The sequence below is a fragment of the Melopsittacus undulatus genome, chromosome 7 (genome assembly GCF_012275295.1).
Source record: "Melopsittacus undulatus isolate bMelUnd1 chromosome 7, bMelUnd1.mat.Z, whole genome shotgun sequence".
In the NCBI taxonomy this organism is placed as follows: Eukaryota; Metazoa; Chordata; class Aves; order Psittaciformes; family Psittaculidae; genus Melopsittacus; species Melopsittacus undulatus.
The window spans coordinates 60,771,328-60,796,052 of NC_047533.1; the positions used below are offsets into that span (position 1 = coordinate 60,771,328).

At 39.1% G+C, this 24,725-nt stretch overlaps 1 protein-coding gene across 1 annotated transcript in view; it reads left to right on the top strand.

The window, feature by feature from the left end:
• WDFY3 (WD repeat and FYVE domain containing 3) overlaps nucleotides 1–24,725 on the top strand; it is a 115,656-nt gene that overhangs the window by 31,805 nt on the left and 59,126 nt on the right. The window contains exons 10-20 of the mRNA XM_005146574.3: nucleotides 54–247; nucleotides 2,335–2,792; nucleotides 4,874–4,957; nucleotides 10,383–10,563; nucleotides 11,580–11,794; nucleotides 13,982–14,098; nucleotides 15,533–15,760; nucleotides 17,193–17,293; nucleotides 18,354–18,572; nucleotides 21,210–21,391; nucleotides 22,869–23,100. Of these exons, the coding sequence (XP_005146631.2) occupies nucleotides 54–247; nucleotides 2,335–2,792; nucleotides 4,874–4,957; nucleotides 10,383–10,563; nucleotides 11,580–11,794; nucleotides 13,982–14,098; nucleotides 15,533–15,760; nucleotides 17,193–17,293; nucleotides 18,354–18,572; nucleotides 21,210–21,391; nucleotides 22,869–23,100 (2,211 nt within the window). The remainder of the gene's footprint in view (nucleotides 1–53; nucleotides 248–2,334; nucleotides 2,793–4,873; nucleotides 4,958–10,382; nucleotides 10,564–11,579; nucleotides 11,795–13,981; nucleotides 14,099–15,532; nucleotides 15,761–17,192; nucleotides 17,294–18,353; nucleotides 18,573–21,209; nucleotides 21,392–22,868; nucleotides 23,101–24,725) is intronic.

A 24,725-nucleotide genomic window follows, 5' to 3' on the forward strand; every position in this document is an offset into this window, starting at 1 on the left:
GCATTTTTTTATACTTCTTATGTGCTTATCCTCACCCCTCTCTTTCTGAGTAGGTATTTTCAGGGAGTTTGGTGGTGCAAGATGCGTACACAACATAGTAAAGTATCCTCAGTGCCGACAGCATGCCCTGATGATCATCCAGCAGTTGGTGTTATCACCTAGTGGAGAAGATGATATGGGCACTTTGTTGGGACTGATGCACTCTGCTCCACCTACAGAACTGCAGCTGAAAACGGACATTTTAAGGGTAAATGAAGTAGTGCTGATGACTCTTTCTCCTAAGCCACTCTTTTAAAAAAGAAAACACTGAGAAGGGCATTGGATGGTATTTAGCTACTGAATGTGGATTGTCTCTGGAGCTGAAATTAGATGGTTTTTATTTTCTTCCATCTGTCCATGGCAGGTTTCAGAATCAGAGATGAAGGCTAGCAAGTGAATATGTGTGTTTAGCATCATCATTTGTAATCAGCCTCAGTGGATAGGAAATGAGGTTCTAGAGTTATGATAATAATCCCTGGTGGAGAATTACTTAGTTAGAAGAAAAATGAGAATATGTGAGGGGGCGAGAAAATAACCATGTAACACATAAGTTGATTTTCAGTGCAGGTTTGCATTTTCCTGTGGCAGGATTACTTTATTTTACTAATTTGCTATTTCAAAATGTTGGACTAGTTTATGTAACTGTAAATTGTAATGACCATAGCAGAAGATAAAGCCAAAGAACTTTCTTGCTTCAGCAAAGTAGTGGAAATTGAGAAAGTAAGGCTGTGAGTGGAGAAGGGAGAAGACTATCATCTGTATTCTGTCATATAAGGTCTTTTGGCTGCTACTCTAGACCCCCAAATTCTTCTCAGAATAGCTAATGTTATTTTTGTAAATTGGCATACTCTTAATTTAGGGTAAAAAAGCTGAAGGAAGTAGCATTAAGTAAATGAGTCTTTCATAGAGAACTCTGGGACATCTAAGTTCATCTCTGTTCAAAGGAGCTGTAATATTTCTCTGGCAGATGAGTAACTTAGTATTATTCCAAAAGACAGAAAGGGAAGTATTACAATGATTCATTTGACATGTTTTGTCTCTCAAGGTCTTCAGGGTTTCTTTGAGCATGTCTCATTCATGGTACTTTAGGGGAGAGAAAGAATATTGCAGTTCCCCAGCAGATTCAATATGCAAGGTCAGGTTTCTGTCCTTTATCTGACCTGTTTTATTTGTCTTCCATTGGTGCTGTTTTCAGAAGTTTTGGTTATGGAACTGACAGCCCAGAATGGCACAGTGATGTGTCTCTTACTGTTTATCCAGGTTTGACAGGAAATGAGATACTGCCTTCAAAGGAATAATAGTCTGACTGTTTCACTACCTATCTTCTGTGTACTTAAATAAACCCAAACATGATTCTGAAGAAGTAAAATCCTGGGGATGGAAGATGCCCCATAACCTATTTGTCAGTAACATTTTTCTGCTGTTTGTGTGCTTCATGTAGAGAGACTTTTTATTCTATAGTCCATATTCTTATTGTGGGTCAAACTTCCCATGACAGCTGTTTTTTTTGCTTGTTTTTGATTGGGTGAATAGGCTTCCCACTCCTTGAATTCACAGATAGTGTTATTCTCTAGTACCTAGATTTATGCAGTTTCTGCTGTTTATACTGTGGCTTTGTATTTGTTTAGCCAGTAAGGTTTTATCCATTTTTGTTTGTCTTACTTTTAAAGAGCAACTCCTACAATCAAGTTTCACTCAATTCAGAGATTTATGGATTTTATTATAGAGGGAGGGTAAAAACTAAGGGGTGTGTTTTTTGCTAGCTCTTTGCTGACATTTTTATGTTTGAGTGGTGGTGTGGCTTTGTGTCTGCTAGGTGCTTGTGCATTGTAGATGTCTGGGAGATCTGTGTTAAGATACTTCAAGGCTTAGATTTGTCATTGCTACAGGCAGTTGTTTGCCCACCCTATTTGAAATTGTTTGTGAAGTATGATAGAGTAGATTCCTTTCCAACAGTTATATTCTCTCCCTTGTCACTAAGGGAATTACCTGGGGATTTTTGATTCCATTCTAGGCTTGGTCAGGTCTTTTCTGTTGGCAGGTTTATTTATCCCTTTAATTTCTTATTTCTGAATTAGGGGCAGTGCTTTCTATTTTGTGAGAACTTGAGGATGGGGACTCTTGCAGTAGACAATTGATCCTTGAAGACTTCAGGCATTACCAAATTCTGACCAAGGACATGAGGATTTTCCTAGCATATCAAACAGAAACATTTTTACCTTTTTACAAGCTGTTTGTAATGCTGCTGCTTTATTTTTTTCTCTTCTTCATTTTGATTGTTTGTTTTGTCCATAGGCCCTACTCTCGGTGCTGAGAGAAAGTCACCGCACAAGAACTGTTTTTAGAAAAGTTGGTGGATTTGTGTATGTCACATCTTTACTCGTTGCTATGGAAAGGTCTTTGTGCTCACCACCTAAGAATGGCTGGGAGAAAGTAAACCAGAATCAAGTGTTTGAACTGCTTCACACTGTGTTCTGCACATTGACTGCAGCAATGCGCTATGAGCCAGCCAACTCTCATTTCTTCAAAACAGAGATCCAGTATGAAAAACTGGCAGATGCTGTTCGATTACTTGGCTGCTTCTCAGACTTAAGAAAAATAAGTCCCTTGAATGTCTTCCCTTCAAATACACAGCTGTTTCAAAGACTTTTGGAGGATGACCTGATATCCCTGGATTCTGTGTCACCTACACTAAGACACTGCAGCAAACTTTTTATTTACCTCTACAAGGTAGCAACAGACTCTTTTGACAGGTATGAACTTTGCTTCTCCCTCCTCTTTCTTTTTTCTGTCTTCCTGCCCTTCCTCTTGCCCCACCCTGATGTTTCCCAAAGTATTTTTCTTCAGATATGTTCATTTCAAGCTTTTGTACTTCCATGTTAATCTGTTTCCTTGTTCCTTCACTCCAGCAAGAGGACTATAATGTATCAACACCTGCCAAATATTGACTTAGCTTGCTTGCATTCTCCAGGGTATGCAGTGTTCTCTCTGATGTTGAATGTTTTCATCATGGCAGCAATTAAGACAGATGTCAGTTTATTATATATGATGGCTTGAAGCAACCAGTTGGTTCATAGGCAGAACGTCTGGTTGCTTTATGATACAGAACTACTAGATTTTTATGCTTTTATTAAGTCAAGCTAAAAATTAGTTGTTGAACCTCACACCTTAACTTCATGTTTCCTTTTATATGGGACTTTAAAGTACGAAGTTAGAGAATATCATGAAAGATTTAAAATCATAGAATCATTTATGTTGGAAATGACACTTAAGATCATTGAATCCAACTGTAAACCCAGCACTGCCAAGTCCACCACTAAACCATGTCCCTAAGTGCCACAACCACACATCTTTTGCATACCTCCAAGGATGGTGTCTCCACCACTTCCCTAAGCAGCCTATTCCAGTGCTTGACATTTGTTTCTGTGAAGAAATTTTTCCTACTATCCAATCAAAACCTCCCCTGGCACAACTTGAGGCCATTTCCTCTTGTCCAATTGTGTGTTATCTGTGAGAAGAGACCAACACCCACCTTGCTACAACCTGCTTTCAGACAGTTGTAGAGAGTGTTCAGGTCTCTTCCTCAGCCTCCTTTCTCTTTACTAAACGCACATAGACTGAATGTTTTGATGGATTGGCACATTCTTTAATGTTCTGGCTAGTCTGTAACTGGGAGACACTCACAGAGTTAAACAACTAGAATTTAAGTTGTACTTGAGATTTGAAATGAACAGTAATGTGTGTCTTAAAGTTGATTCAAAGTTACAACAAAACTTACTGAAGAATGCATTGAAAATGTGGCTTGTCTTGCAGTAGATCTTTCCCAGAATTTGGAGTACAAAACAGTAAAACACAGACCTAAGCTTCATCTCTGGGACCTTGGAGCTTCTGCACCCCAGCTGTTTTAATGCATGTGACACTGTTTTAATAAGATGGGCCATCCAGTTAGTATAACACAGGGTCTGATTTTTCCAAGCATTGTCTCTGTATGTTGAGATATTAATAGAGCTGCCAGGTGGTCAGGCTTCTTAAGCTATGACTAGTAAAAAAACAAAGACTTCATGGGTTTGTTAATGAGCATTTTGCCAACAAGCAGCAAATCTTAATGCTTTTCTCTTGTTTAAAAAACCAACCAACCAAAAAAAACTCTCTAAACTACCCCCCCCCAATACAAAGAAAACCCCTCCAAAACAAATAAAAGCCAAGCACAGAAATCAATTTACTTGGTAGAATTTTAAAGTATTATTAAAGTATTCAGATAGGGGAAGGAAAATGTGTATGAAGAGTGCATTGTACATACTATATAACATTGACTAACTAGAGTATGAGAAATCAATGGGGTAAGTAAATCCCGCAGTGGTGTTGTATAAGATACTTTTTTAAGTTCCTTTTTTCCCCCTCATCTTCAAAAACTGCGTCCTGCCTTTTTTCTCAGAGTTTTTGATCATCATTCTTTGTTAAGTTTACATTGATTTTATTTCTTACCCATGTTAGTTACATGGTAAATAATTTACTGAGGCTTTTCTTTCTCCTCTCATTTTTCACTGTTTAACATTAGAAGATATTCTGTTTTGTGAGTGTGATCATATCAATAAACCTTTGCAGAGTAATGAACAAGCACTGCAGCGTCATGCCATGAAACGAATACATGGTTTGCATGCCTGTGTGTTTACCTGATGCGTGTCATTCAGCAGTGTCCTTTTGTCGCCTGTGTTGTTTCTGAAGAATGGATCCCAGTAATGATTCTTTTGGTGCTTTGGTAAAACTAACAAGCTTATGGCCTCTGGTTTCTTCTCTAACATATCTGTCCTACCCCTGTCTGTTTTGTCTGTAGTCGTGCAGAACAGATCCCTCCTTGCCTGACAAATGAGACTTCTCTCCCCTCTCCCTGGGGTACGCCAGCTTTGTCCAGGAAAAGGTACCGACCCTTCAAAGAGAAGTTGATCTTGCTTCTGATTTCTCTCTCACTGTTGTGTTTCTTGGTTTGTGCTTTCTCTTTCTTTCCTCTCAAGCTGCTATTTTTCCTGAAATGTGCTTTATCACTCGTGTATTTACGGGATAAAATAAATGTAAAGGTGTATTTCATAGTGAATGCTAACAGATGAGATTAGAGGTGTCTCCAGACTCCTGAAGCACTTACACTTAAGTTCATGATTCAAAACCAAATAAGGTCTAGTATAAGAAACGATCTAAGGGATGTATAAATGGCACTTTCAGGAGCAGTTCAAAGACATTCAGACTGTGCTAGTAGATCAAGTAATACAGCAGGATTTCTTTTTGCTTGAGTAATTTTTCAAGAAAAGGTACTTTCAGTAGGAAGGTGGATGGCTTGTGAAGGTGCTCATTTGTTAGTAATTGTAAAGAATTAAAAATACAGAATGAACCTGTCAGTACTTGAATACCAAATGATGTAGAGGCATGCTAAATTAAAAGGCTTGGAAAGAAAGCACAAATGGCACAATTCAGAAATCCTAGTACCCACTTTCCTTACCAAGTTACTATCTTGGGTTTTGTTTTCTTTTGCATCCTAATGTGTGATGGTTTATTTTTTTCTTTAAAAACAAACGAAAAGGTTTACTGATTCAGCTACAGTGTGACCTACAGCCCTGTGCAAATGATGAAAAGGAGATTTTTTTTTACTGGAGCCTGTAGGGAAGGGAGTAGCCATTCGTTATCTGAAGATGCAGGTTAGGCAGGCGCTCACTTTTGAAGGCTAAAACAACATTTGGAAGACTGTGGGTTATGGGGTGTAGGTGTCATGTGGAAAACACAGTCATTCTGTGACTGTTTTCTGTGGAGGCTTTTTACAGCTTCATTCACAATATTAGTCTCTAGCATTATGGATTGCTCTTTCCCTTACTACATTTTGCTGTTCTCCCAGGGGTAACTAGCATGGCTGCTCAGGTTCACCTGAAAGGACATGGGACTGTTGGAACAAGTCCAGAGGAGGGCCACGAGGATGATCAGGGGACTGGAGCACCTCCCATATGGAGACAGGCTGAGAAAGCTGGGGCTGTTCAGCCTGGAGAAGAGAAGGCTGCGTGGAGACCTCATAGCAGCCTTCCAGTATCTGAAGGGGGCCTATAAGGATGCTGGGGATGGTCTCTTCATTAGAGACTGTAGTGACAGGTCAAGGGGTAATGGGTTAAAACTTAAACAGGGGAAGTTTAGATTGGATATAAGGAAGAAGTTCTTTACTGCAAGGGTGGTGAGGCACTGGAATGGGTTGCCCAGGGAGGTTGTGAATGCTCCATCCCTGGTGGTGTTCAAGGCCAGGCTGGACAGAGCCTTGGGAGACATGGTTTAGCGGGAGGTGTCCGTGCCCATGGCAGGGGGTTTGGAACTTGATGATCTTAAGGTCCTTTCCAACCCTAACTATTCTATGATTCTAATTACTCAAAAATACAGGTATGTAAAGCAGAACCCATACAATGCTTGCCAAACGGGAGCTGATTTCAGGGTGTAATGAGTGAAAGAGTACCACATGAGTAGTTGATGCAGCCTAGTAATTAAAATATAAATAAAAGTATGTATGAATAGATATGTTAGTCTTCCTTTTTAATATTGGATAGTTTAAAAGGTCAGTATCCCTGTGGGGTGCTTTGGCCAATTCAGGTAAGCACTAGTATATTAATGTGGATACTTTCTGAGGTGAAGGAGTATGTTTGACTTGGATCTGCACAAACAAAAAAGGCCTTTGCCTAATAACAGTTGTGTAAGACTCAAAGCAAAAGTGGACAGAAAGAATAATTATGCTGGTCTGGGCTACATTTCAGATCTCTTTTGTAAAATACTACTTTCAATTAAAAAATAGGCAGGGCTAGGGCTTTCAAAAAGTCTGTTTGATCAGCTGTCTACTTTCTCACAGTTGTTCAGCATCATGTTTGTCATTCCTAGTGAACTCAGTGCCAGTACCTGGGATATTCCTACTTTCAAAAATTAGCAGTTTGGCGTTTGTAGTCCAATATTATTTTTCTTTTTTTCCTCTTTTTAACTGTCAGATATGGTCAGATTCTGTCGAAGGTGACTCTTCTGAGGGAAGTGTTTGCTGTTCTCTTACTGTTTTCTGCCTCCTTTACTCTTTACTTTGCTTCCCTAGGATCTCTGTTGCTGCCGTGGCCCGGTTTTCTGCCTTTTAACTCATAAAAGACGTGCCTGAGGGAGAGAGCCCTGTGTTGTTTGGCTAAAAGAGCAATTCTTGCAAACAAAAATAGTACACTTCTGGTTTTGATGCACACAGTCTAGAATGGATACATAAATATGCTAATATTCTTTCTCAGATGTGTCTACCACGTCTCAAAGCTGTATTTCCCTGAGAAGTGGTGCCCTCCAAGTGTTATCCTTTCTGTAAAAAGAGTAGGTAGGGCTTCTCCAGCATGTGCATTGGGATAGTGGTACATAGCTGTCCTTCCTGCTAGGGCTTCTCCAGCATGTACACTGGGATAGTAGTACATAGCTGTCCTTCCTGCTACTGGGAATACATTGTTCTTCCAGCCACACTGTGTAATTAGAAGCAAGAACTACAACTTTGCTAATTGTTTGATAGCTGTAAATTTTGGCAGAAAAACCTTGCCAAGCATTCTCACAAATTTTTTTTAATTATTATTTTTTGTATTTTCTTTTTTTTCTATTTTTCTTTTTTGCGAGGCTGCCTGGCAGGGTGAGTACAGAATAGAATGTAGCTTTGACTTTAAAATACTTTTAGCCTTTGTTTTTTACAAAGTTTGGATGGTGATCACTTTTGGGGAATGATATGCGGATGGTTTATCTACAATAAATCTTAATTATTATAATCTTAATTATTTCTTCCCAAGTGAAAATGTTATAATTCTCATCAAGGGTTGTACTTAATTATGTAATTTAGGTTCTGTTAAATTAGATTTGGCATCTTCAGTACACTGCCTTTTTCCATTGTCCACTTCTTCCTTTCTTCTCCCTTAAGCAGATCATACAAAGAATGTATAAGCATGGCCAAATTAATTTATTGCAGGTTTTGTAACCTGCAATGCTCAGTGAATTCTTTGGCAGGATTTTGTAGGGTCTATTTTCTTGTGCCTGCCTAGAAAAAGCTTTCTGAACTGTTTTTTGTTGTTGTTTTGATACAAGTACACCTTACATGGAAAAACTAAACCTAGAAGTTATTTTAAAATGATGTGAAGAACTTTCAGTAATACATGCTCTAAGGACACAACTTTTACTTAGCTTGCTAACAGAAAAGCAAATTGCCTAGTCTTGACTCTATCCCCTTCCCAGTCTGTTGTATAGAGTGTTGAAGTCCAGGCCATTTGAGACCAGGATCACATGCTTGTTCATGAATCATACTGAGCAATGGCTTGAGTTTTTATTAGGTTTTCCCTGTACACTGATCATGTTATATCCTCACAGTTTACCTCATGAGGTGAATGTGATAGTGCAGCTCAGGATGTTAAAGGTAAAATTTGTGCTTGAAAGTGCGCAGAAGCTTTATCTTCAAGAATCCTTGGGGAGTGGAATTTTACTAGACTGAAGAGCATCCTTAAATTTAAGCGAGTATTTAGTTTTTAAACTATATGCTGTAGAACTTGCATTGAGACACTCAAGGTGTCATTGGAAACTGAAGTTTTCTTCTTCAGATGAAAAGCAGGGTTGTTGGGTTGCATGAGAATTGCCTGTGTTTCAGTCTGTTTCGCAACAGAGAAAAGGATTGAGATAGCATCTCTCTATAATATTACTACTGGTGGTTCTGCTGTTCTTAATTCCCTTTCATTTTAAAAGAGTATTTTGATGCCTTCCTATATCTGCCAGATGTTGCAATTGGTGAGTCTGCTAGAGAAGTTTAGGAAATTGATGTCTAGAGAGATTGTAAAAACACTAGGAAAATTGATTTAATAAGATTTTTTAATGTGATTGGTTACAATAGCACTGCTGTACTATTTTGTATTTCTATAAATATTACGGGAATAAGTAAAGCATCAGGAATTTCATCTTTCTTCAAAAATGGCCTTTTAAAAAGTGCCATTGGATTGTTCAGATGCCAGTTGTTGATCTGCCATGAGCCTTTTTGATAGGAATGCTTTTGCTGTAACATTATTTATCCAGCCCATTTTCCAGCCAGCACAAGAAGATCATGCTATGCTTCCTAGTGTCCTCTGTTAGGCTAAGTAACCCATTGCTTCTGCCTTCCCCCACAAGTGACATTGATTTTTGGGGTCTGTGTGTGTTTGAGATGTAACCTTCAAGGTGTTTAGGACAGAATTGCACTTGCAGCATTCCTCATTTCCCATCTATGTCCTGTTTTTCACAGGAACAGATTTCCTAGTTGGAAGTGCCTAATGGGTGATGCACAGTGAGTCTCTGTTATTTCTATTAGGGTTAGGACTTAGGTAGACCTCTGTCATTGAGAATAGGAGAGAGGAAATGCCTCTTTCAGGTGATCTGATAAGGAAGGGAACCATTTTTAGCTGTATTTGCTTGTAAAACAGCAGGCAATATTTCTTCAAGAAAAATTGTTACATAGTTTATTTCTTCTTACAAATAAGCATATATGATAAGTACTGTGAGAATATGGATGGATTTGGTTGGGTTTTTGGGAAGATTTTTTCTGTGGTGAGCATGAGTCTTTTGAGCTATCTTTTGCTTCTAAAGTGCCATCTTGAAAGCATATGTTCAGTAAGCTGCTCATGCTGTTTGTGTATTTGTATGTGCTGAAAGGAGAGTGGCATCAAGCCGATACCTCAGAGTTTCAATGAGCAACGTTTCTACAGCTCTCAGCACAAGTGGTTGCTTCTAAGCCAGTCTGCCAAAGCGTGTTTTCCCTTGATCTGACTAAAGCAGCTTAAAATGTAAAACCAAATTGCCGTAGCAGTCGTGGACTGATAGCATATGGACTGCTGGCACAAATACACACCGAGACCAACTTTCTGTTCCTGTAGGCTAATTGGAGATTGCCAAGAGTTCTGTGTTAGCTTTTTTTATAATCAGCTGTTAATGAAAAGCAAATGGGGAGAAACCCATTCATCCCCCAGAAGAGGCACAGTGGTAGCTTGCATGCTGGTGTTGCTGTGTGCTGCCACTGCAACTAGACTGAAAAGAGGGAGGCAGTAAATGCAACCTTCAAACTCCGTAGCACCTGGGGAAAAAGACTTCTGAATTCAAACATAGTTGAGAAATTGAAACAATTTCAGATTGTGTTTGGGGAAACATGTCCAACAGGTTTGAGAAGAGGAAAGCACTTGGTCTAACTGAGGGAAGAGAAGGAAGGCAGCAGTAATGTCTATAGGCCAGTTCAACTTCACAGCTGTTTGAAAAATTCAAAGCTCATAAGAGACAGGTGTTGTAACCATGGGATGTTTTCTGTCCTGCAGGCATGCATATCATTCTGTTTCAACACCTCCTGTTTGCCCTCAGAAAAACATAGCTGATGTGAAACTCCAAACAGGAGGACCTTCATCCGTACAAAGCTCTGATGCAGTCATTATCCACCCTGGTGCTATGCTTGCAATGTTGGATCTTCTGGCCTCTGTTGGATCAGCTACACACCCAGAGGTAGGGAAAAATTTTACCGTCTTAAGCTTAGAGAGTGACTGTAAAAAAGGATGGCTGTGGGAAATAGGAAAACTGATGATGTCCTCTTGTTTTTTGCTGAGAAACTAATATGTTTTACAGACCAAAATAGTGGAGATTGTGAGCCGCTGGAGCAGGTTGCCCAGAGAGGTTGTGGCTGCCTCGTCCCTGGCAGTGTCCAAGGCCAGGTTGGATGTGACTTGGAGCAACCTGGTCTAGTGGAAGGTTTACAGGGGGTTGGAACTAGATGATATTTAAGGTCTCTTTCAACCCAAACCCAAATTCTGTGATTCTCTGATATGACTAACTAGTGACATAGAGGTCTGATAGAAATTGTTTTACTTTTCATAGACTGTTTTGTTTGTCTCTTTCAACCTCCTGGCAACAATGTAAATCTAAAGAAAGGTCTTATAAGGCCATCAAGTAAGTTTCCAAGCAGTTTGGTTAATTCATGTTTTTCTGATATATTAGGTGTTAATGAGGAGGAAACAGGATTGGACATTATAGCTTGGTGTATATGTGTTGTTTGAGATCGCTGGAATACGTTCTAGGTTACGAATTGTACTGCCTTCATTGTACAATTCCCAAGCCAAAACCTCTACTGGTGGTTTGTATAAAGGTTTTGTTGGACATTTTTTAAGTTGCTTAAGTATTTTTTGTTTGAGATGTCTTCCCTGAAGAACAGGGAACTGACTCATTTCTTCTGGTGAAAAGTAGAGGTTAGTTTAACTTATCCCTATCTGATTTTTTTTCTTTACAGTGATCATGATAATCATATTACTTACCCTTTTCTGTAAAGAGATGGAAGTGTCTCTTCACGCACACCACACGTGCATGCCCTCCCCCAACACACACATATGCACATATATTTAAGTATAGGATGCTTTATGTATTTATTGCTAATAGTAGTTTCCTTTTCATTATTATGCATAAGAGCTTTCATTTATTTGTCTTCTCAGCTTGTGTCTTCTCAAGTTGTGTGCTCTTCTTTATTTCAGCATGCACTGGATCTCCAGCTGGCAGTGGCAAATATCCTCCAGTCTCTAGTACACACAGAGAGAAATCAGCAAGTCATGTGTGAAGCTGGGCTCCATGCACGACTTCTGCAGAGATGCAGCGCTGCTCTGGCTGATGAGGACCACTCACTGCATCCTCCACTCCAAAGGATGTTTGAAAGGCTGGCATCCCAGGCACTACAGCCGATGGTGTTGAGGTCAGAGCAATAGCACTGAAGGTCCAGTTGTGCTGAGCAGCTGCCTGCACTGTTGCTAGCTAGCTGTAAATGGCTCAGATTGGTAGAAATCTAAAGTTACCCTGTGTGGTAGTGATTGCACAGGATTCCTTTTGATTTCTAATCAAATAGACTGTCTTGCTTCTGTTAATCAGCATGTAACCCTGGAGACTTTGGGAATTGTAAGTCTGGGGAAGAGGGAGAAGTATGGAGAAGGGAAATCTATTTGGTGTTTTCCATGGAGATTGTATTGAAGTTAAATGCTTGCTTTCTTTTTGCAAATCTTGAGAGGCTATCAAAAATGTCATTCCTTGCTAGGTCCTCAGGAAGAGGAAACATGAGAATGGAATCCTTGACTTTTCTGTGCAATGTTAAATACCTTAGACTTGAAAAGCTTCAGGCCAGCAGTTTCGTTTAGCACTTTAGTTTGTGTGAAGGAAATGCAGGAATGTGATAGAAGAGTTGTCTGGAAATATCTGGGGATAAGTAGCTTTAACAAGTTGATCTTTCTGCATGTTCATGCAAGTAGGTTTGTACATCTATGCTAGTACTAGAAAATCAAGCTTGAAAAGTTTATGAGCATACTTTGAACAATTTGTTAAATACCCATCCAATTGTATGATGCTTGCTAAATTCTGGGGACACGTTTTTGCGGTATTTCAGTATAAAAAGGGGCTTATTAAAAACAAGACATATTTCACCAGGGTCCGTAGTGACAGGACCACGGGCAAGGGTTTAAAACTAAAAGTTTGTGGATAGAGATTGGACATAGAGAAAACATTTTTTTACAAGGAGAGTCATGAGACAACAACTGTAACAAGTTGCCCAGAGAAGCTGTGGATGCCCCATCATTAAAAGTGTTCAAGCTCATGTTAGAGAGAGCTTTTGAGCAACCCAGTAGAGTGAAAGATGTCCCAGCCCACAGCAGAGGGATTAGACAAGATGATCTTTAAAGGCTCCTTCCAATCCAAGCCATCCTGTGATGCTGGGATAAGGAAGTTAATTGTATCTTCTCCTGTGGGTATCTGACTGGCTGACCTGTAACCAGGACAGCTGCTCAGTTCACTTCAGTGACATGCAGAATCAATTGTGGCACAGATACAAGAAGCATGTTTGTTGGTAGTCATATCACAAGTGTAAATACTGATAGCCTAGGTAGCTGTAGATATAGATACTACAGTTACCTATAGTTAGATCTTGTGGTTTAAGCACAGTAACTCAGAACCATGCATCCACTCGCTCACTCCCCCCAGCCTTACTCCCCCTGTCCCAGGGGGATGGGGAGGACAATTGGAAGAATCTAACTCCTATGGGTTGAGATAAGAACAATCCAGTAACAAAGGTATAACACAAAACCATTACTGCTACCACCGATAATAATAACGATAAGGGAAATAACCAGGGAAGAGAATACAGCTGCTCACCACCCACCGACCAATACCCTGTCTGACCTGAGCAGTGATCTGGGCTTTCCGGGTAACTCCCCTCAGTTTATATACTGGGCATGATGTGCTGTGGTATGGAATACCGCTTTGGTTAGTTTGGGTCAGGTGTCCTGTCTCTGCTTCCTCCCAGCTTCCCCTCCTCCCTGGCAGAGCATGAGACTCAGGAAGTCCATGGTAAGACTAAACATTACTTGGCAACAACTAAACCCAATGCTGTTCCCAGGCTGAAAGTCAAAACCACAGCACTGCACCAGCTACTAAAAAGGAGAAAAATGACTGCTACTGCTGAACCCAGGGCAGTAGAGTTGTTAATAGCTCTGTAGTGAGCCCTGAGCCAAATAAAACACAGGGATAAAACAAAGCTGAGGTCACTTACATCAGCGTATGATCTGCCTTTCCACATGAGTTCAGCTTGCTGAATTTGCATCAGTGAGTGTCCTGACGTACTCTTACAGGATGTGGCAGCCTCTTCTTAAGTCCTTGCAATTAAGAAAAGGAAGTTGGGAGCTTTATCAAATTTTCTGATATCAGCTTTTGAGATCATGTGTTCAAAGCTTTCAGATGGTTTAAATGTATTTCTTGTAATTATGCATTAGTTAATTAGTTAAAAGCTAAGCTTATTACCATTACTGTCTTTGTACAAAATGGTACTAAATTTGATGTCATTTTAGGCAAATAAATAGACAAAATGATTTGTAAATCTTTTTTTTATTTTCCTTCTTAGGGAATTTTTACGCTTGGGAAATCCTTTGAATTGCGGAGCTTGGGACAAAAAGCTGTTGAAACAGTACCGGGTGCACAAACCCAGCTCACTGAGTTTTGAACCGGAAATGAGAAGTAGGTGCTGTAGTGCTAGAAATGTGCAAGAAGAATGCTTTAACTGACATCCCCCAGTTGCACACTTACATAAGATTTGTAGATGTGCATCTGTAAAAACCTAACTTAGCCCTGGCTTTGTATAAATGTGAAGTCATTAGAACAGTTTGACTGGTAGAAGTTATAAAAGTAGAGGGAATGTAGTAATTGTATTTAATATATATCCACAGAGGTAATTATAAGTCTTTTTACTTTTAGGAACAGTAACTATTAAGTGTGATAGTAGCTTGCTTTTAAGTCTTGAGTAGATTCTATGTTTGCAGTATTTAACAGTAAAAGGAAAAATATTTTTCTCAGATACTTTCATTTGAGCGTCACGTTGTTAAATATATATAATGTGTCTCATGGGTTCAGTAAGGTGTCAGATAAAATAACTGAAATTCATACATTAAAGCATAATTTGTTTCAGCTAAACTCAAGAACGTGGCTATTAACATTACTAACAATGAAAAACAAATAGAATTAAAAAGAAAGAAAAGCACAATTTATGTAATTTGGCAGAATCTCAATGTAATAATTATTTCTCTTATTAAAGAGGTAGAAACTGGAGCTGGAATATCCACTCTTAATTATTTAAAACTCAGCAGCCCCTTTTTAACCATCCATTAATTTTTCATGGTAAATATTCACAATGGGTTTACTACATTACTCACTTTTAATGTGTTTGTTTTCTTAGTAAACTGGAAACCTGTGATAGTATGTGGTCAGCATGTGCTGAATTATGATCATATGGTAACTTAAAAATTCTAAAGAAAAAGGATAGACTTACATTAGCTTTTTTAAAAACAATGGAGGGGTTGACACTACAACAACTGAGTTTCAGCTTTAGTCCTGGAAATAACACTGTGGGAAGGTATTCACAATGTATTTTGATAGCCTATTCACTATATTCCTAGATCATAGATAAACAGACATGCGGTTACGCAGTGGAAATTTTCATTGTATTTTTCGGTGGTATCCTGTCACGGGAGTACATCCATCTGATAGAATTCGTATTCTGTCAGCAATTACTCATCAGCTATGACTTTCACACTGGAAAGTTACGTCTGTTTTCCAGTCGTTCAATAAATCAGTTTGATAACTCCACTGAATGTCTGTAACTGTCAGATTGCTTCAGCTGATCCAAACCCCTCTTCCACATGTGCTCTTTACTATTGTTATCCCTGAGTTTTAGAGCTTAGCTGATTTGTAGCATAGGAGAGTCTCAGTAAAGGGTAGTACAAAGGAAATTGATAAGTTTCCAAAGCATGTGATATTTATTTGTATTCATTTATTTTCAATTGCTGATTGACAATTCAGCTATTGTACTAGAAACAGTACTTGAGAAGCATGAGTAAATAGCCTGAAAATGCCTTGCTTTTGCAATGCCCTGTTCTTTCTTGCCTTCTACTGTAGATAGCATGGTTACCTCAATGGAAGGTCTGGGTTCTGACAGTGTCTTCAGTTTGCATGAAGACAGCCACTATCGAATAAGCAAGAGCCTGCTCAAGCCAGCAGAAGGGAGCACAGTACCCCTGACGAGAGTGAAGTGTTTGGTCTCCATGACAACCCCACATGATATCAGGCTTCACGGATCATCAGTTACGCCAGCATTCATTGAGTTTGACACTTCTCTTGAAGGGTTTGGGTAAGGTGCCACAGTGCTCCCTAATAACATGGGACACAGTGCAATGTTTTCTTACTTTCTTCTTTCAGAGAAATACTTGTAATTTTTAATGGACTGCAAACCAGAAACAAATGAATTCTTTGTAGGAAGGAAAGGAAAAACTTCAAGCTACATAAATTTCTATTCTGTCATTCATTAATGCCTTGAAACCAAATGCTTGCTTGCCATCTGTGAAAGTAGAAGTAGGTATGTATCTAAACATCGATAGCACCCTCTCCATTCTGGATTCCACCTGCCTTTTAAAACAAAGGAGCACCAACATACCCTTGTAGAAACTGATTAGTTGCTAGGATTTATGTGCAACATTTGGATGGCTTATATGTTCTGAAGCCAACTTGAAATTGTTGAGGAACTTGGAAATGTGGGAATGGGAAATTTGGCAATACAAGTAAAACAGAGAAGGCAGCTATGTTGAGTTCAAAGAACTGGAAAAAAAATATTAAAAACTGGAGGCGTAATCTAAATATACTGCTTAACTAATTTTTTCTTGTAGCACCCAGTATTGCCTTTAATTACTTTTTTCTCTAACACTTGCTGAGAGAGGTGCTTTCATTCTCAAAAGGAAGTAGAACATAATGAGAGCTGTAATCAAAAGGAAGATGACAGTAACCAGAACCATGGACTGCTGTTGCTTTCAAGATGGGTGGTCAAGTTAACTCTTTATAGCTTACATGAGAACAAAATAACTTCTAGTTCTGTCAGGCAACTCAGCTACAGTGTACTTAAACAAGCCTGCTGAAGTATAAATGTCAACAAAATGATGATTCTTCATCAAGTGGAAGAGCAATCATTTTGTCTGTGATAATTTATACAAACTGGAAGTTGAACTCCTGTGGGGATTCACTTGAGCTCTGGTAGGCTTGTCACTGAAACCATCTGGGCTCTTATAATCTTTTTAGTACCTAAGAGACATACTCATGTCTGTTTCCATTGTGTCCACAGTATCACTGGCTCTTGTAAGGACCAAACAGCTAATTTGGTGAACTGTAACATTACTGTGAGAGCTTACACACTTAAAATAAGAACACTGGTATGCAGTTACCAGATCCTTTTAGTATTTAGCTAAGCCATCCTATTTGAGAGCCCAGAACGTCTCAAATACTGAAGCGAGTTATGGTCACTCACAGAGCACCTTGTGTTATGGAGCCACATTAGCATACGTCTTTGTGCCTTTACAACAAAGACATACGCTGCCAAAGCTCTTTGAACTGGAGGTAGTTTAGCTTCACAAAGAGAAATCTCGACAATTTGTTTCTAATTTTCATAAATAAAATCAAGGAGAGAGATGGTGTGCTTATGATGCATTTTCCTAGGCTATAGTTAGTTTGAATTGAACTCTGATTATATTGACTTTAATAGACTCTGATGTGTTACTGGTCTTCTGTTTTAACAGTTGCCTTTTCTTGCCAAGTTTGGCTCCTCATAATGCACCCACAAATAATGCTGTTACAACAGGACTTATTGATGGTGCAGTTGTCAGTGGAATTGGAACCGGTAAGTACTTGAGTATGACTGTTAGCAGTGTTTTGTATCCAGTGTTTAGTTCTCTTATAGTTTTTTGTTGGCCATGAAGTGATAGTATGATGTTGGTTGTTATACACTCATAATTGAGAATTTCTTAAGTCTTTTTTTGTGTGTGTGTGTGTGTGTTCCCATTGTTTTTTGCCCCCAAGTCCATGAAAAACAATATAAAATCCAAATGTGTGATTGCTTTAAAATGCAAGGCTTTCACCAAGAGGTTAAGTTGTAATCGAGAGAGGTGTATGAATAATGAATCTGGATGCATTAAGAAGTTGAGGAACTAGTGTGAAGAGCATAGGAATTGTGGTATGAATTGTAACTGTGTACTTGTGACTTTGTTCTGCTGAATTCTTGCCTGAATTTATTACAGTTGTAGTTACATTGTCACAAAAATCCCATCAAAATTGTTTGCTATCCCTTATGCTTGTTCACTGTAGGCTGTTACCTTACAGGAACCTGGTGTGCTGCAGGGTTAATTCAACATCATTGCTTAGTTAAAAAAGCTGTTAAGTCTAAAAACTAAGTTGAAGGTTTACTGGAGTGAGAAGGAATTGGTGTTATACACTGCTTGAAGTCTGTGAGCTGTTTATTCTGTGAGAACACCTAAGGAGGTGAAATGGGGTCAGGTGTATGTGGTAGAGATCTTCAGTGAGTCACACTTACAGAAGAATCTCGTCAAGATATTAGCAGTTTCTGAGGGCCTGATCCATTTCCACTTTTTTGTCTAGGGGATTGAAACTAGGTTGTTCTGAACAAGCACAGCTTCAGAGTTGATGTTTGGTTTTAGAACAGGAGGAAAAAGTATGTAATTCTTGTTTTACTTCGTTTTGAAAGAAACCCCTGCAGTGTAGCTTTATGTGGCTTTTCCTCCAAGCTTGATTCAGAAATGAAAGAAATAACATTGAAGTCTGTGAAGGAAAGGCTGAAGAAAGCACACCTGGTATCAACTGAGCTGATAAGAAAAAAGGAACAGGTAGGTATCTTAAGTACTAGCTACTGTAGCTGTATAATGGGCTTTCAATTTTGTTTTTAGGTGAAAGATTTTTCCCACCACCATCTGGTTTAAGCTACTCAACTTGGTTTTGTATTGAACATTTTAGTACACCTCCTAATAGCCATCCTGTGAGACTTCTTACTGTAGTGCGGCGTGCAAACTCCTCAGAGCAGCATTATGTATGCCTTGCCATTGTCCTCTCAGCAAAGGACCGGTCACTGATTGTTTCAACTAAAGAAGAATTACTTCAGAATTATGGTAAGAGTTGGGTGGTGTTATAAGCTGATCCTGACAATATTACAGGAATTTGACAGGAATTTTAATTGGAACCTAGTATCTAGAAGAACTGTGTGTGATGGAGCTTCAGTAGCAGCTTCACCAGTGGAAAAGTACAAAATATAAGTGTGCTTGTAGAAGTTAAGGAACTTTCATAATTTCCAAAGAAGATTCAATATCTGCATATAAAGAATTTTTTTTTCCCAAAATCACAAGTTGAAGGAGGAATTACATCACTGGTTCTGAAAGTTTTTTGCCTTTTATTTATCTATTTGAAAGTGATCAGTTATTCCACTTCATGTTTTAACTCTGTGATCAGTTTTCAGAAAAAGGTTATAATACAGTTTGTAGAAAGACTTTGTTCAGTTTCTTTCATCAAAGGTGGAATTACGGGAGGTACAGTGAGGGTCTTAAGTGACTCTGGTGAGCCCAGTGAATTTGCTGGAGAGAGCTATTGATATGGTCAGGGGTTTCAGGCTTAGCTGTCTCCTACCTTGTCCTCAGTCAGAGCCTCCAAAACAAGTCAGTTTTGACAGGCCATTTATGCACTGTGGCTGTGGAAGAGCTGAGAGGATCAGCACAGTGTTTTAAGAAATTTCAGGCTTAGCTTTTCACCAGACTTAACACAATGTGTTTCAAGTGGTTATCAAAGATCTGTTCCTGCTTCTGTTCTTTCCTTTTGAGTAGCAGAGACTAATAAAGAATTCATACAACTGTTGTTATTTTTAAAATCCCAAATAACAAAGCAGACTGTTGTAGAATATTCCTTGTTTTCATGATAAGTGGACATTCTCTCATAAACTGCAGCAGTTTCTCTTAGTGTAAGTCAGGTTCAAAACCTAAAGCTAGAGAACTGAAGACCCATAGCATAAGGAAGGAACTAGATCTCTCAAATTCCAAAGATATTGATGAGAGTTTCTTTCTCAGAAGACTGAATTTTTGCAAGAGAGAATGAAACAAGCTTATCTTCCTATTAGTTGCTTTAGTCTGCATTAGCGCTATAGATTGTGTGGCTTTAGTTTGTAAGCCCGTATTATCTAACTCTTTAAAAGAGATTGGATTTGAAGAGGCTTTGTCAGAGAATATCTGAAGTTCTGTGACTAGAAAGACTATTTTTTAATTGAATAGGATATTTTGCTTTATGGGAGTGCCACCCTGCTGTGGATAAGTTGTCATTGATGGGGTACCTGCCTTCAAGTACTGAGCAAGTAAGTACCTGAAGAACTGAGATGGCAGGGCCACCAGTGCAGGGTCTGGAAGTAGTGAAAGTCTACTGTAAGAATAAATGGGGGTGGTTTAAGAATCCTTCTTGTGATTTTGCTTAAAGGTGTTTGGCTGAGAAAAAGAACGTGAGTTTATTTTTGTATTTGAAGATTAGTTCCAAGAATTCTGCTTTTATCATTTTTCTTATGCTATTTCTAAAGAAATTAATGTTCTCCTTGTGCAGACAGCTGTTGAGGTAGGAGGATTAGTGGTTTCTTTTCCTTCAATATGAAAGAATGAAGAGAGGTATGAAAACCTCCTGTTTTCTGTTGAAGCATTCCCTGGTGGAGAATTTTATTTTCTTGCTTTGTCTAGGGGGAAAAGGTGGGGGGCTTTCAAGTAGAGTGTGATAAAGTGTGGGTCATTCTGCTTTGTGATGGAGAAGATAATGCACTTGCAAACTCATCATGCCCTCTGGTATGACATTAAAGGATGCCTTTTAGAGAAATCAAAAAATTGTGTGCAGAGAAGTGAAGTTCATTTCAACATTCAGGAGAAGAGAATTCAGCACCCATTAGTGAAGACAGACCTGGGAAATGCTTGAAGAGTATAAGTGGGTGAATGAGGGATAGGTGGTTAGCAGCTTGTGGTTTGCAACCACTGCAGAGAGGCTGGGAGCAGGTTACTCTGGCTGTTTATAGGGCAGGCATCTGTTTCCCACTCCTTTCACTGCTGTCCCTGCAGGACACAGCTGAGCCAGTAGCCAGGCAAGTGATGCCTCTGGTAAACACATGAGAGAAAAACACTGCATGGAGTGAGGAACAGGGGGGAAAAATGAGAGAAAATGCCCTGAGGATGTGAAGCTGAGAACAGGAGGGGAGGGATTCTCCAAGTACAGACTCCCTGTGGCCCCTCAGAGAACTACGCTAGAGCAGGTAGTAGGGCCTGTGGAGGAGACCATGGTGAAGCAGGGAAGAGTGTTAGGAGAAAGTCTGGGAAGTATGGGTATCTTTCTCTCCAGAGTGTGAGAAAAGTGAAATATAACTCTGTAGGTTTGGAGAGACATCTGTTATTTCTCACTGAATACTGCTGTAAAAACCATTTTAGAAAACCGGCAAAAGATCTTTGTGTGACTTGCATGGTGGCATGAGGAAGTTAGTAAAAACTTGAGCAAACAAGTCATTTCAGCTCAAATTTTTCATTCTTTCAGTTCTTGTATTTGAAACTGATTCTTGCTACATATATGATTTTGTTCATATCTTGTTAATTGTATTTTTGTTAACTACATGCTATCTAAAAACTGGCTTTAATGTATTGCTGTATATTGTTTTGCAGAAAGTCCAATGACACATTTGTCTATTTTAAGTTTCTGATAACATTTCTACTGGTGCACACTAATTGGTACTTTTCCTTTAGCTGATGACTTCAGTGAGGAATCATCATTTTATGAAATTCTTCCCTGTTGTGCTCGTTTCCGTTGTGGTGACCTCATTGTGGAAGGCCAGTGGCATCACCTAGTTCTGGTCATGAGTAAGGGCATGCTGAAGAACAGCACAGCTGCACTCTACCTTGATGGACAGCTTGTTAACACCGTTAAGGTAAACTAATTTTTTTAATTCTCATTTTCACTCATTGGAGAGATTTCTGTCCATATATATGCACAAACCCCATACAAAACAAGAGCAAAACTAACATACACCTTTTTCCCTGAAAAACAACAACAAAACAAACCCCAAAAATGAGGAGTTTTGCAAAAAGGGGTCTTCACTCACTATACAACCCAGAGCCAGCTCTAGTCTTTTTAAAAGAAGATAACAAATACTTTCTCAGGCATGAGCAATAGTAACACTAAAATGAAGTGGACATGTTGCATTGGATGTGAGGCAAGAGTGGCAAGGCTATGCTGCTAACCAGATTAATTACAAGTTTCATGAAAAGCCAAAGATGACTTATCTTAGGACCATGTAGCAGATCTATCTTTGAATAATAGGGAGATTACAGATTAAGCCTTGCCAATTTATTCAGGTTGTAGCTTTCCCAACCTTCTTGCCATACCAGAAATAGTATCCCCTTGTCAGTGACAGCTGCTGAGATGTCCAGTGTTGTTGTTAGATGATTGTAGATGAGACACATTTAGTTGTAAAGTATTTTGTGGATAGGTGAAAGAAACTGGGAGACTAAAAGCCGAGAGCAGTGAAGAGCACTGCAAACCTGTCCACTGAGCACAAAGTATTCTGGACCAAAGAACATTTGGTATCTGGCAGGTGGTCCTTAAGAGTGTAAGCTAAACCTGGTTTGGGGTGCAAATTAGCTAGCATTACTATACTGCTATAGTATAAACATATGTTACTGTATTGCTATAGCTAAAACAATATTTTGATTTTTAAAGTTTATCTTTCAGTCTTTTTTTTTGCAGAAACAGGGCTATAGTAACTTATAGGAGTAATACATACTTATAGCTTATAGGAGTAATACATGAGCACTTATCTGGCCATACATACATGATTACATTCAATAGCTGGTAGCAGAATTTTTACAAGATAGAAAACATCTGTGAGATTATCGTCCTTACGTATAGGCCAGCATCTTACGTATTTGTCTTACTGCCAACTGAAAAGCTTATAAAATTGAGTTCATCACATTTGCACTTCAGCACAGAACAGTATAATTACCAAAAGCATGTCTTCACTTGGTGAAAAAGAAGAAAAAACACATGTTTTTGAGATCATCTTATTGCTTTATGCAAATAATAATGACTTCATAGCACACCATGGTTTTAGAATCAAGATACAGCCTCTTTCATTAGTGTTTTTAAGCACAGAACTCGCATGTTCTCATCCTGTGTTTCCATACACACCTTCAGCTTTTGAAAGCCACTTTATCTCTGATCTTTGCACTTACATTCTGTTTCATCTTCTTCATTGACTTTTGCTGTATGGCACCGTGCATTACATATCAATCATTTGGTACATCCTCTGGTTTGCAAAATGCTTTCCCAGATTTCTGACCTGCCTACTTTCTTTTCATGGTACCCATGCTCTCCCAATAACTTTGTCATATTTTTCTCCCTTACAGCTTCACTATATTCATAGCAGTCCTAGTGGGTCTGGTTCTGCCAACCCACCTGTGGTCAGCACTGTTTATGCCTATATTGGTACACCACCCGCACAACGCCAGGTCTCTTCATTAGTGTGGCGGTTGGGCCCTACACATTTTCTGGAGGAAGTTTTGCCCGCCCCAGGTGTCAGCACCATTTATGAGCTGGGACCAAATTATGTTGGAAGCTTTCAAGCAGTATACGTACCATGTAAGTACAGTTCAAATGGCAGCTAGTAATGTGGCCTAGGTGTAGTGGAATCTCTTGTGTGCATGTTGGCATAAGAGGTAAGAATGGAGAGTATGCAGTAGCAGAGAGAAAAAGCTATCTGCTTATAGAAAGATTAGTAGCTCAATTGACAGGGATGATAGAAATCCAAATTACTGTTTTAATGTGCTTCTGGTAGTGCTTGTACTGAGGTATGAAAGAAATGCTTTCATACCAAAAACTTTGGTTTTAAACCAGTTAGAAATGCTTAAAGCTATTTATCTGTAGAAAGTGAAATTGGAAAAGCATTTTAAGTTGTCAGTTTCTAGTGATAACATTTGTAAATCTGTGATATAGTCTGTACTTTAAATGCAGCTATCTTGAAATGTCATGGTTTATAGGGGTCTAAGGAGGTAAACTGTAAAAAAAAAATAGCAAACTGGAAGGGATTGTGTGACAGCAGGTTGTTTTTATGCATTGGTTGCAAACAGATATGGGCAATTCTATTACTCTTTTTAATTTTAGTGTTTGAAATTGGGGTGTTGAACACAAACAGATGTGAATAACTTTGTTAGAAATGTGTGTCCATAGTCCTGCTGTTAAATATTCAGACAACAGATTCTGCATTAGATCTGGGAAGATCCATTGTCAGTAGTGAGATTTTCCTGTTCTGTAGACTTCCCTGTCTTCCCATGCAGTTTAGAGTACCTCCTCAGTAACATCAGTATTACGCCTGATGCTCGTTGCTTTACCTGGCTATCACAGGGCTTCTCAGTGAAAAAAAATAAAAATGGGGAACATATCAAACTGTCTTGTCCTTGCATTGTCTTTCCCCATGAGGACCGTAATGCTCTCCAGCACTTTTGGAGAGAAACTATCACCATCTCAAGGAAGGAGGCAGTGAGTGATGAGAAGTACAGAGAGTGCACAAAGTCTTACTTTTCATGGTGAAAGCTTTCCCTGGAGTAGTGACAGACACCCCCACACCCCCAAATGTCAGTGGTGTTCAGGCTGTGAGAGAGTGAAGTATCATGCAAAAGAAGGTAGGTTTCCTTGCCCATCTTAAATGAAAAACATTAGGGGATTGATTTTTGTCATGTACAGGTCTGTCACATACTTGTTTTTTTGACAGCTAGACAAACCTGGCAAGCAACTGTGGATTTAGGTGTCTGCTAGTCAGTTATATTTTCTCCTGAAAGGCATTTTGACTGGTGGTTTGCAAGTTTTAAGAACCGAAAAAGCAAATTCTGTGAATGTGAATTTTTTTGTTCACTTCTGAGAATTGAAGGTCTTCCTGCCCTTGTGCTAGGGCCATGTTCCCCATGAAAGCCACAGTAACTTAAAGGGATTCTTCATTTTTTGAACATACAGATGTTTTTCAGTGTGGCAGTATATTTCTCCTGCAAAGATTTGCTCAGTTTTTTGTATTTTGGGAGAAGCCTGCTCAGAACAAAGGGCTTCTATTTGGGGCTCAGCTTTTGTTCACATTATGTGCACCATGCCAAACCCTAAGGAGTCTGACAGGGAAAAGACCCCTCAAAGAGCAGTTATTTGTTCAGAAGGAATTCCTTTATTTGCTGAAATGGAGGAATGTTCTCAGGCAATTGTGTGAGCGAGGTTCCAATGAG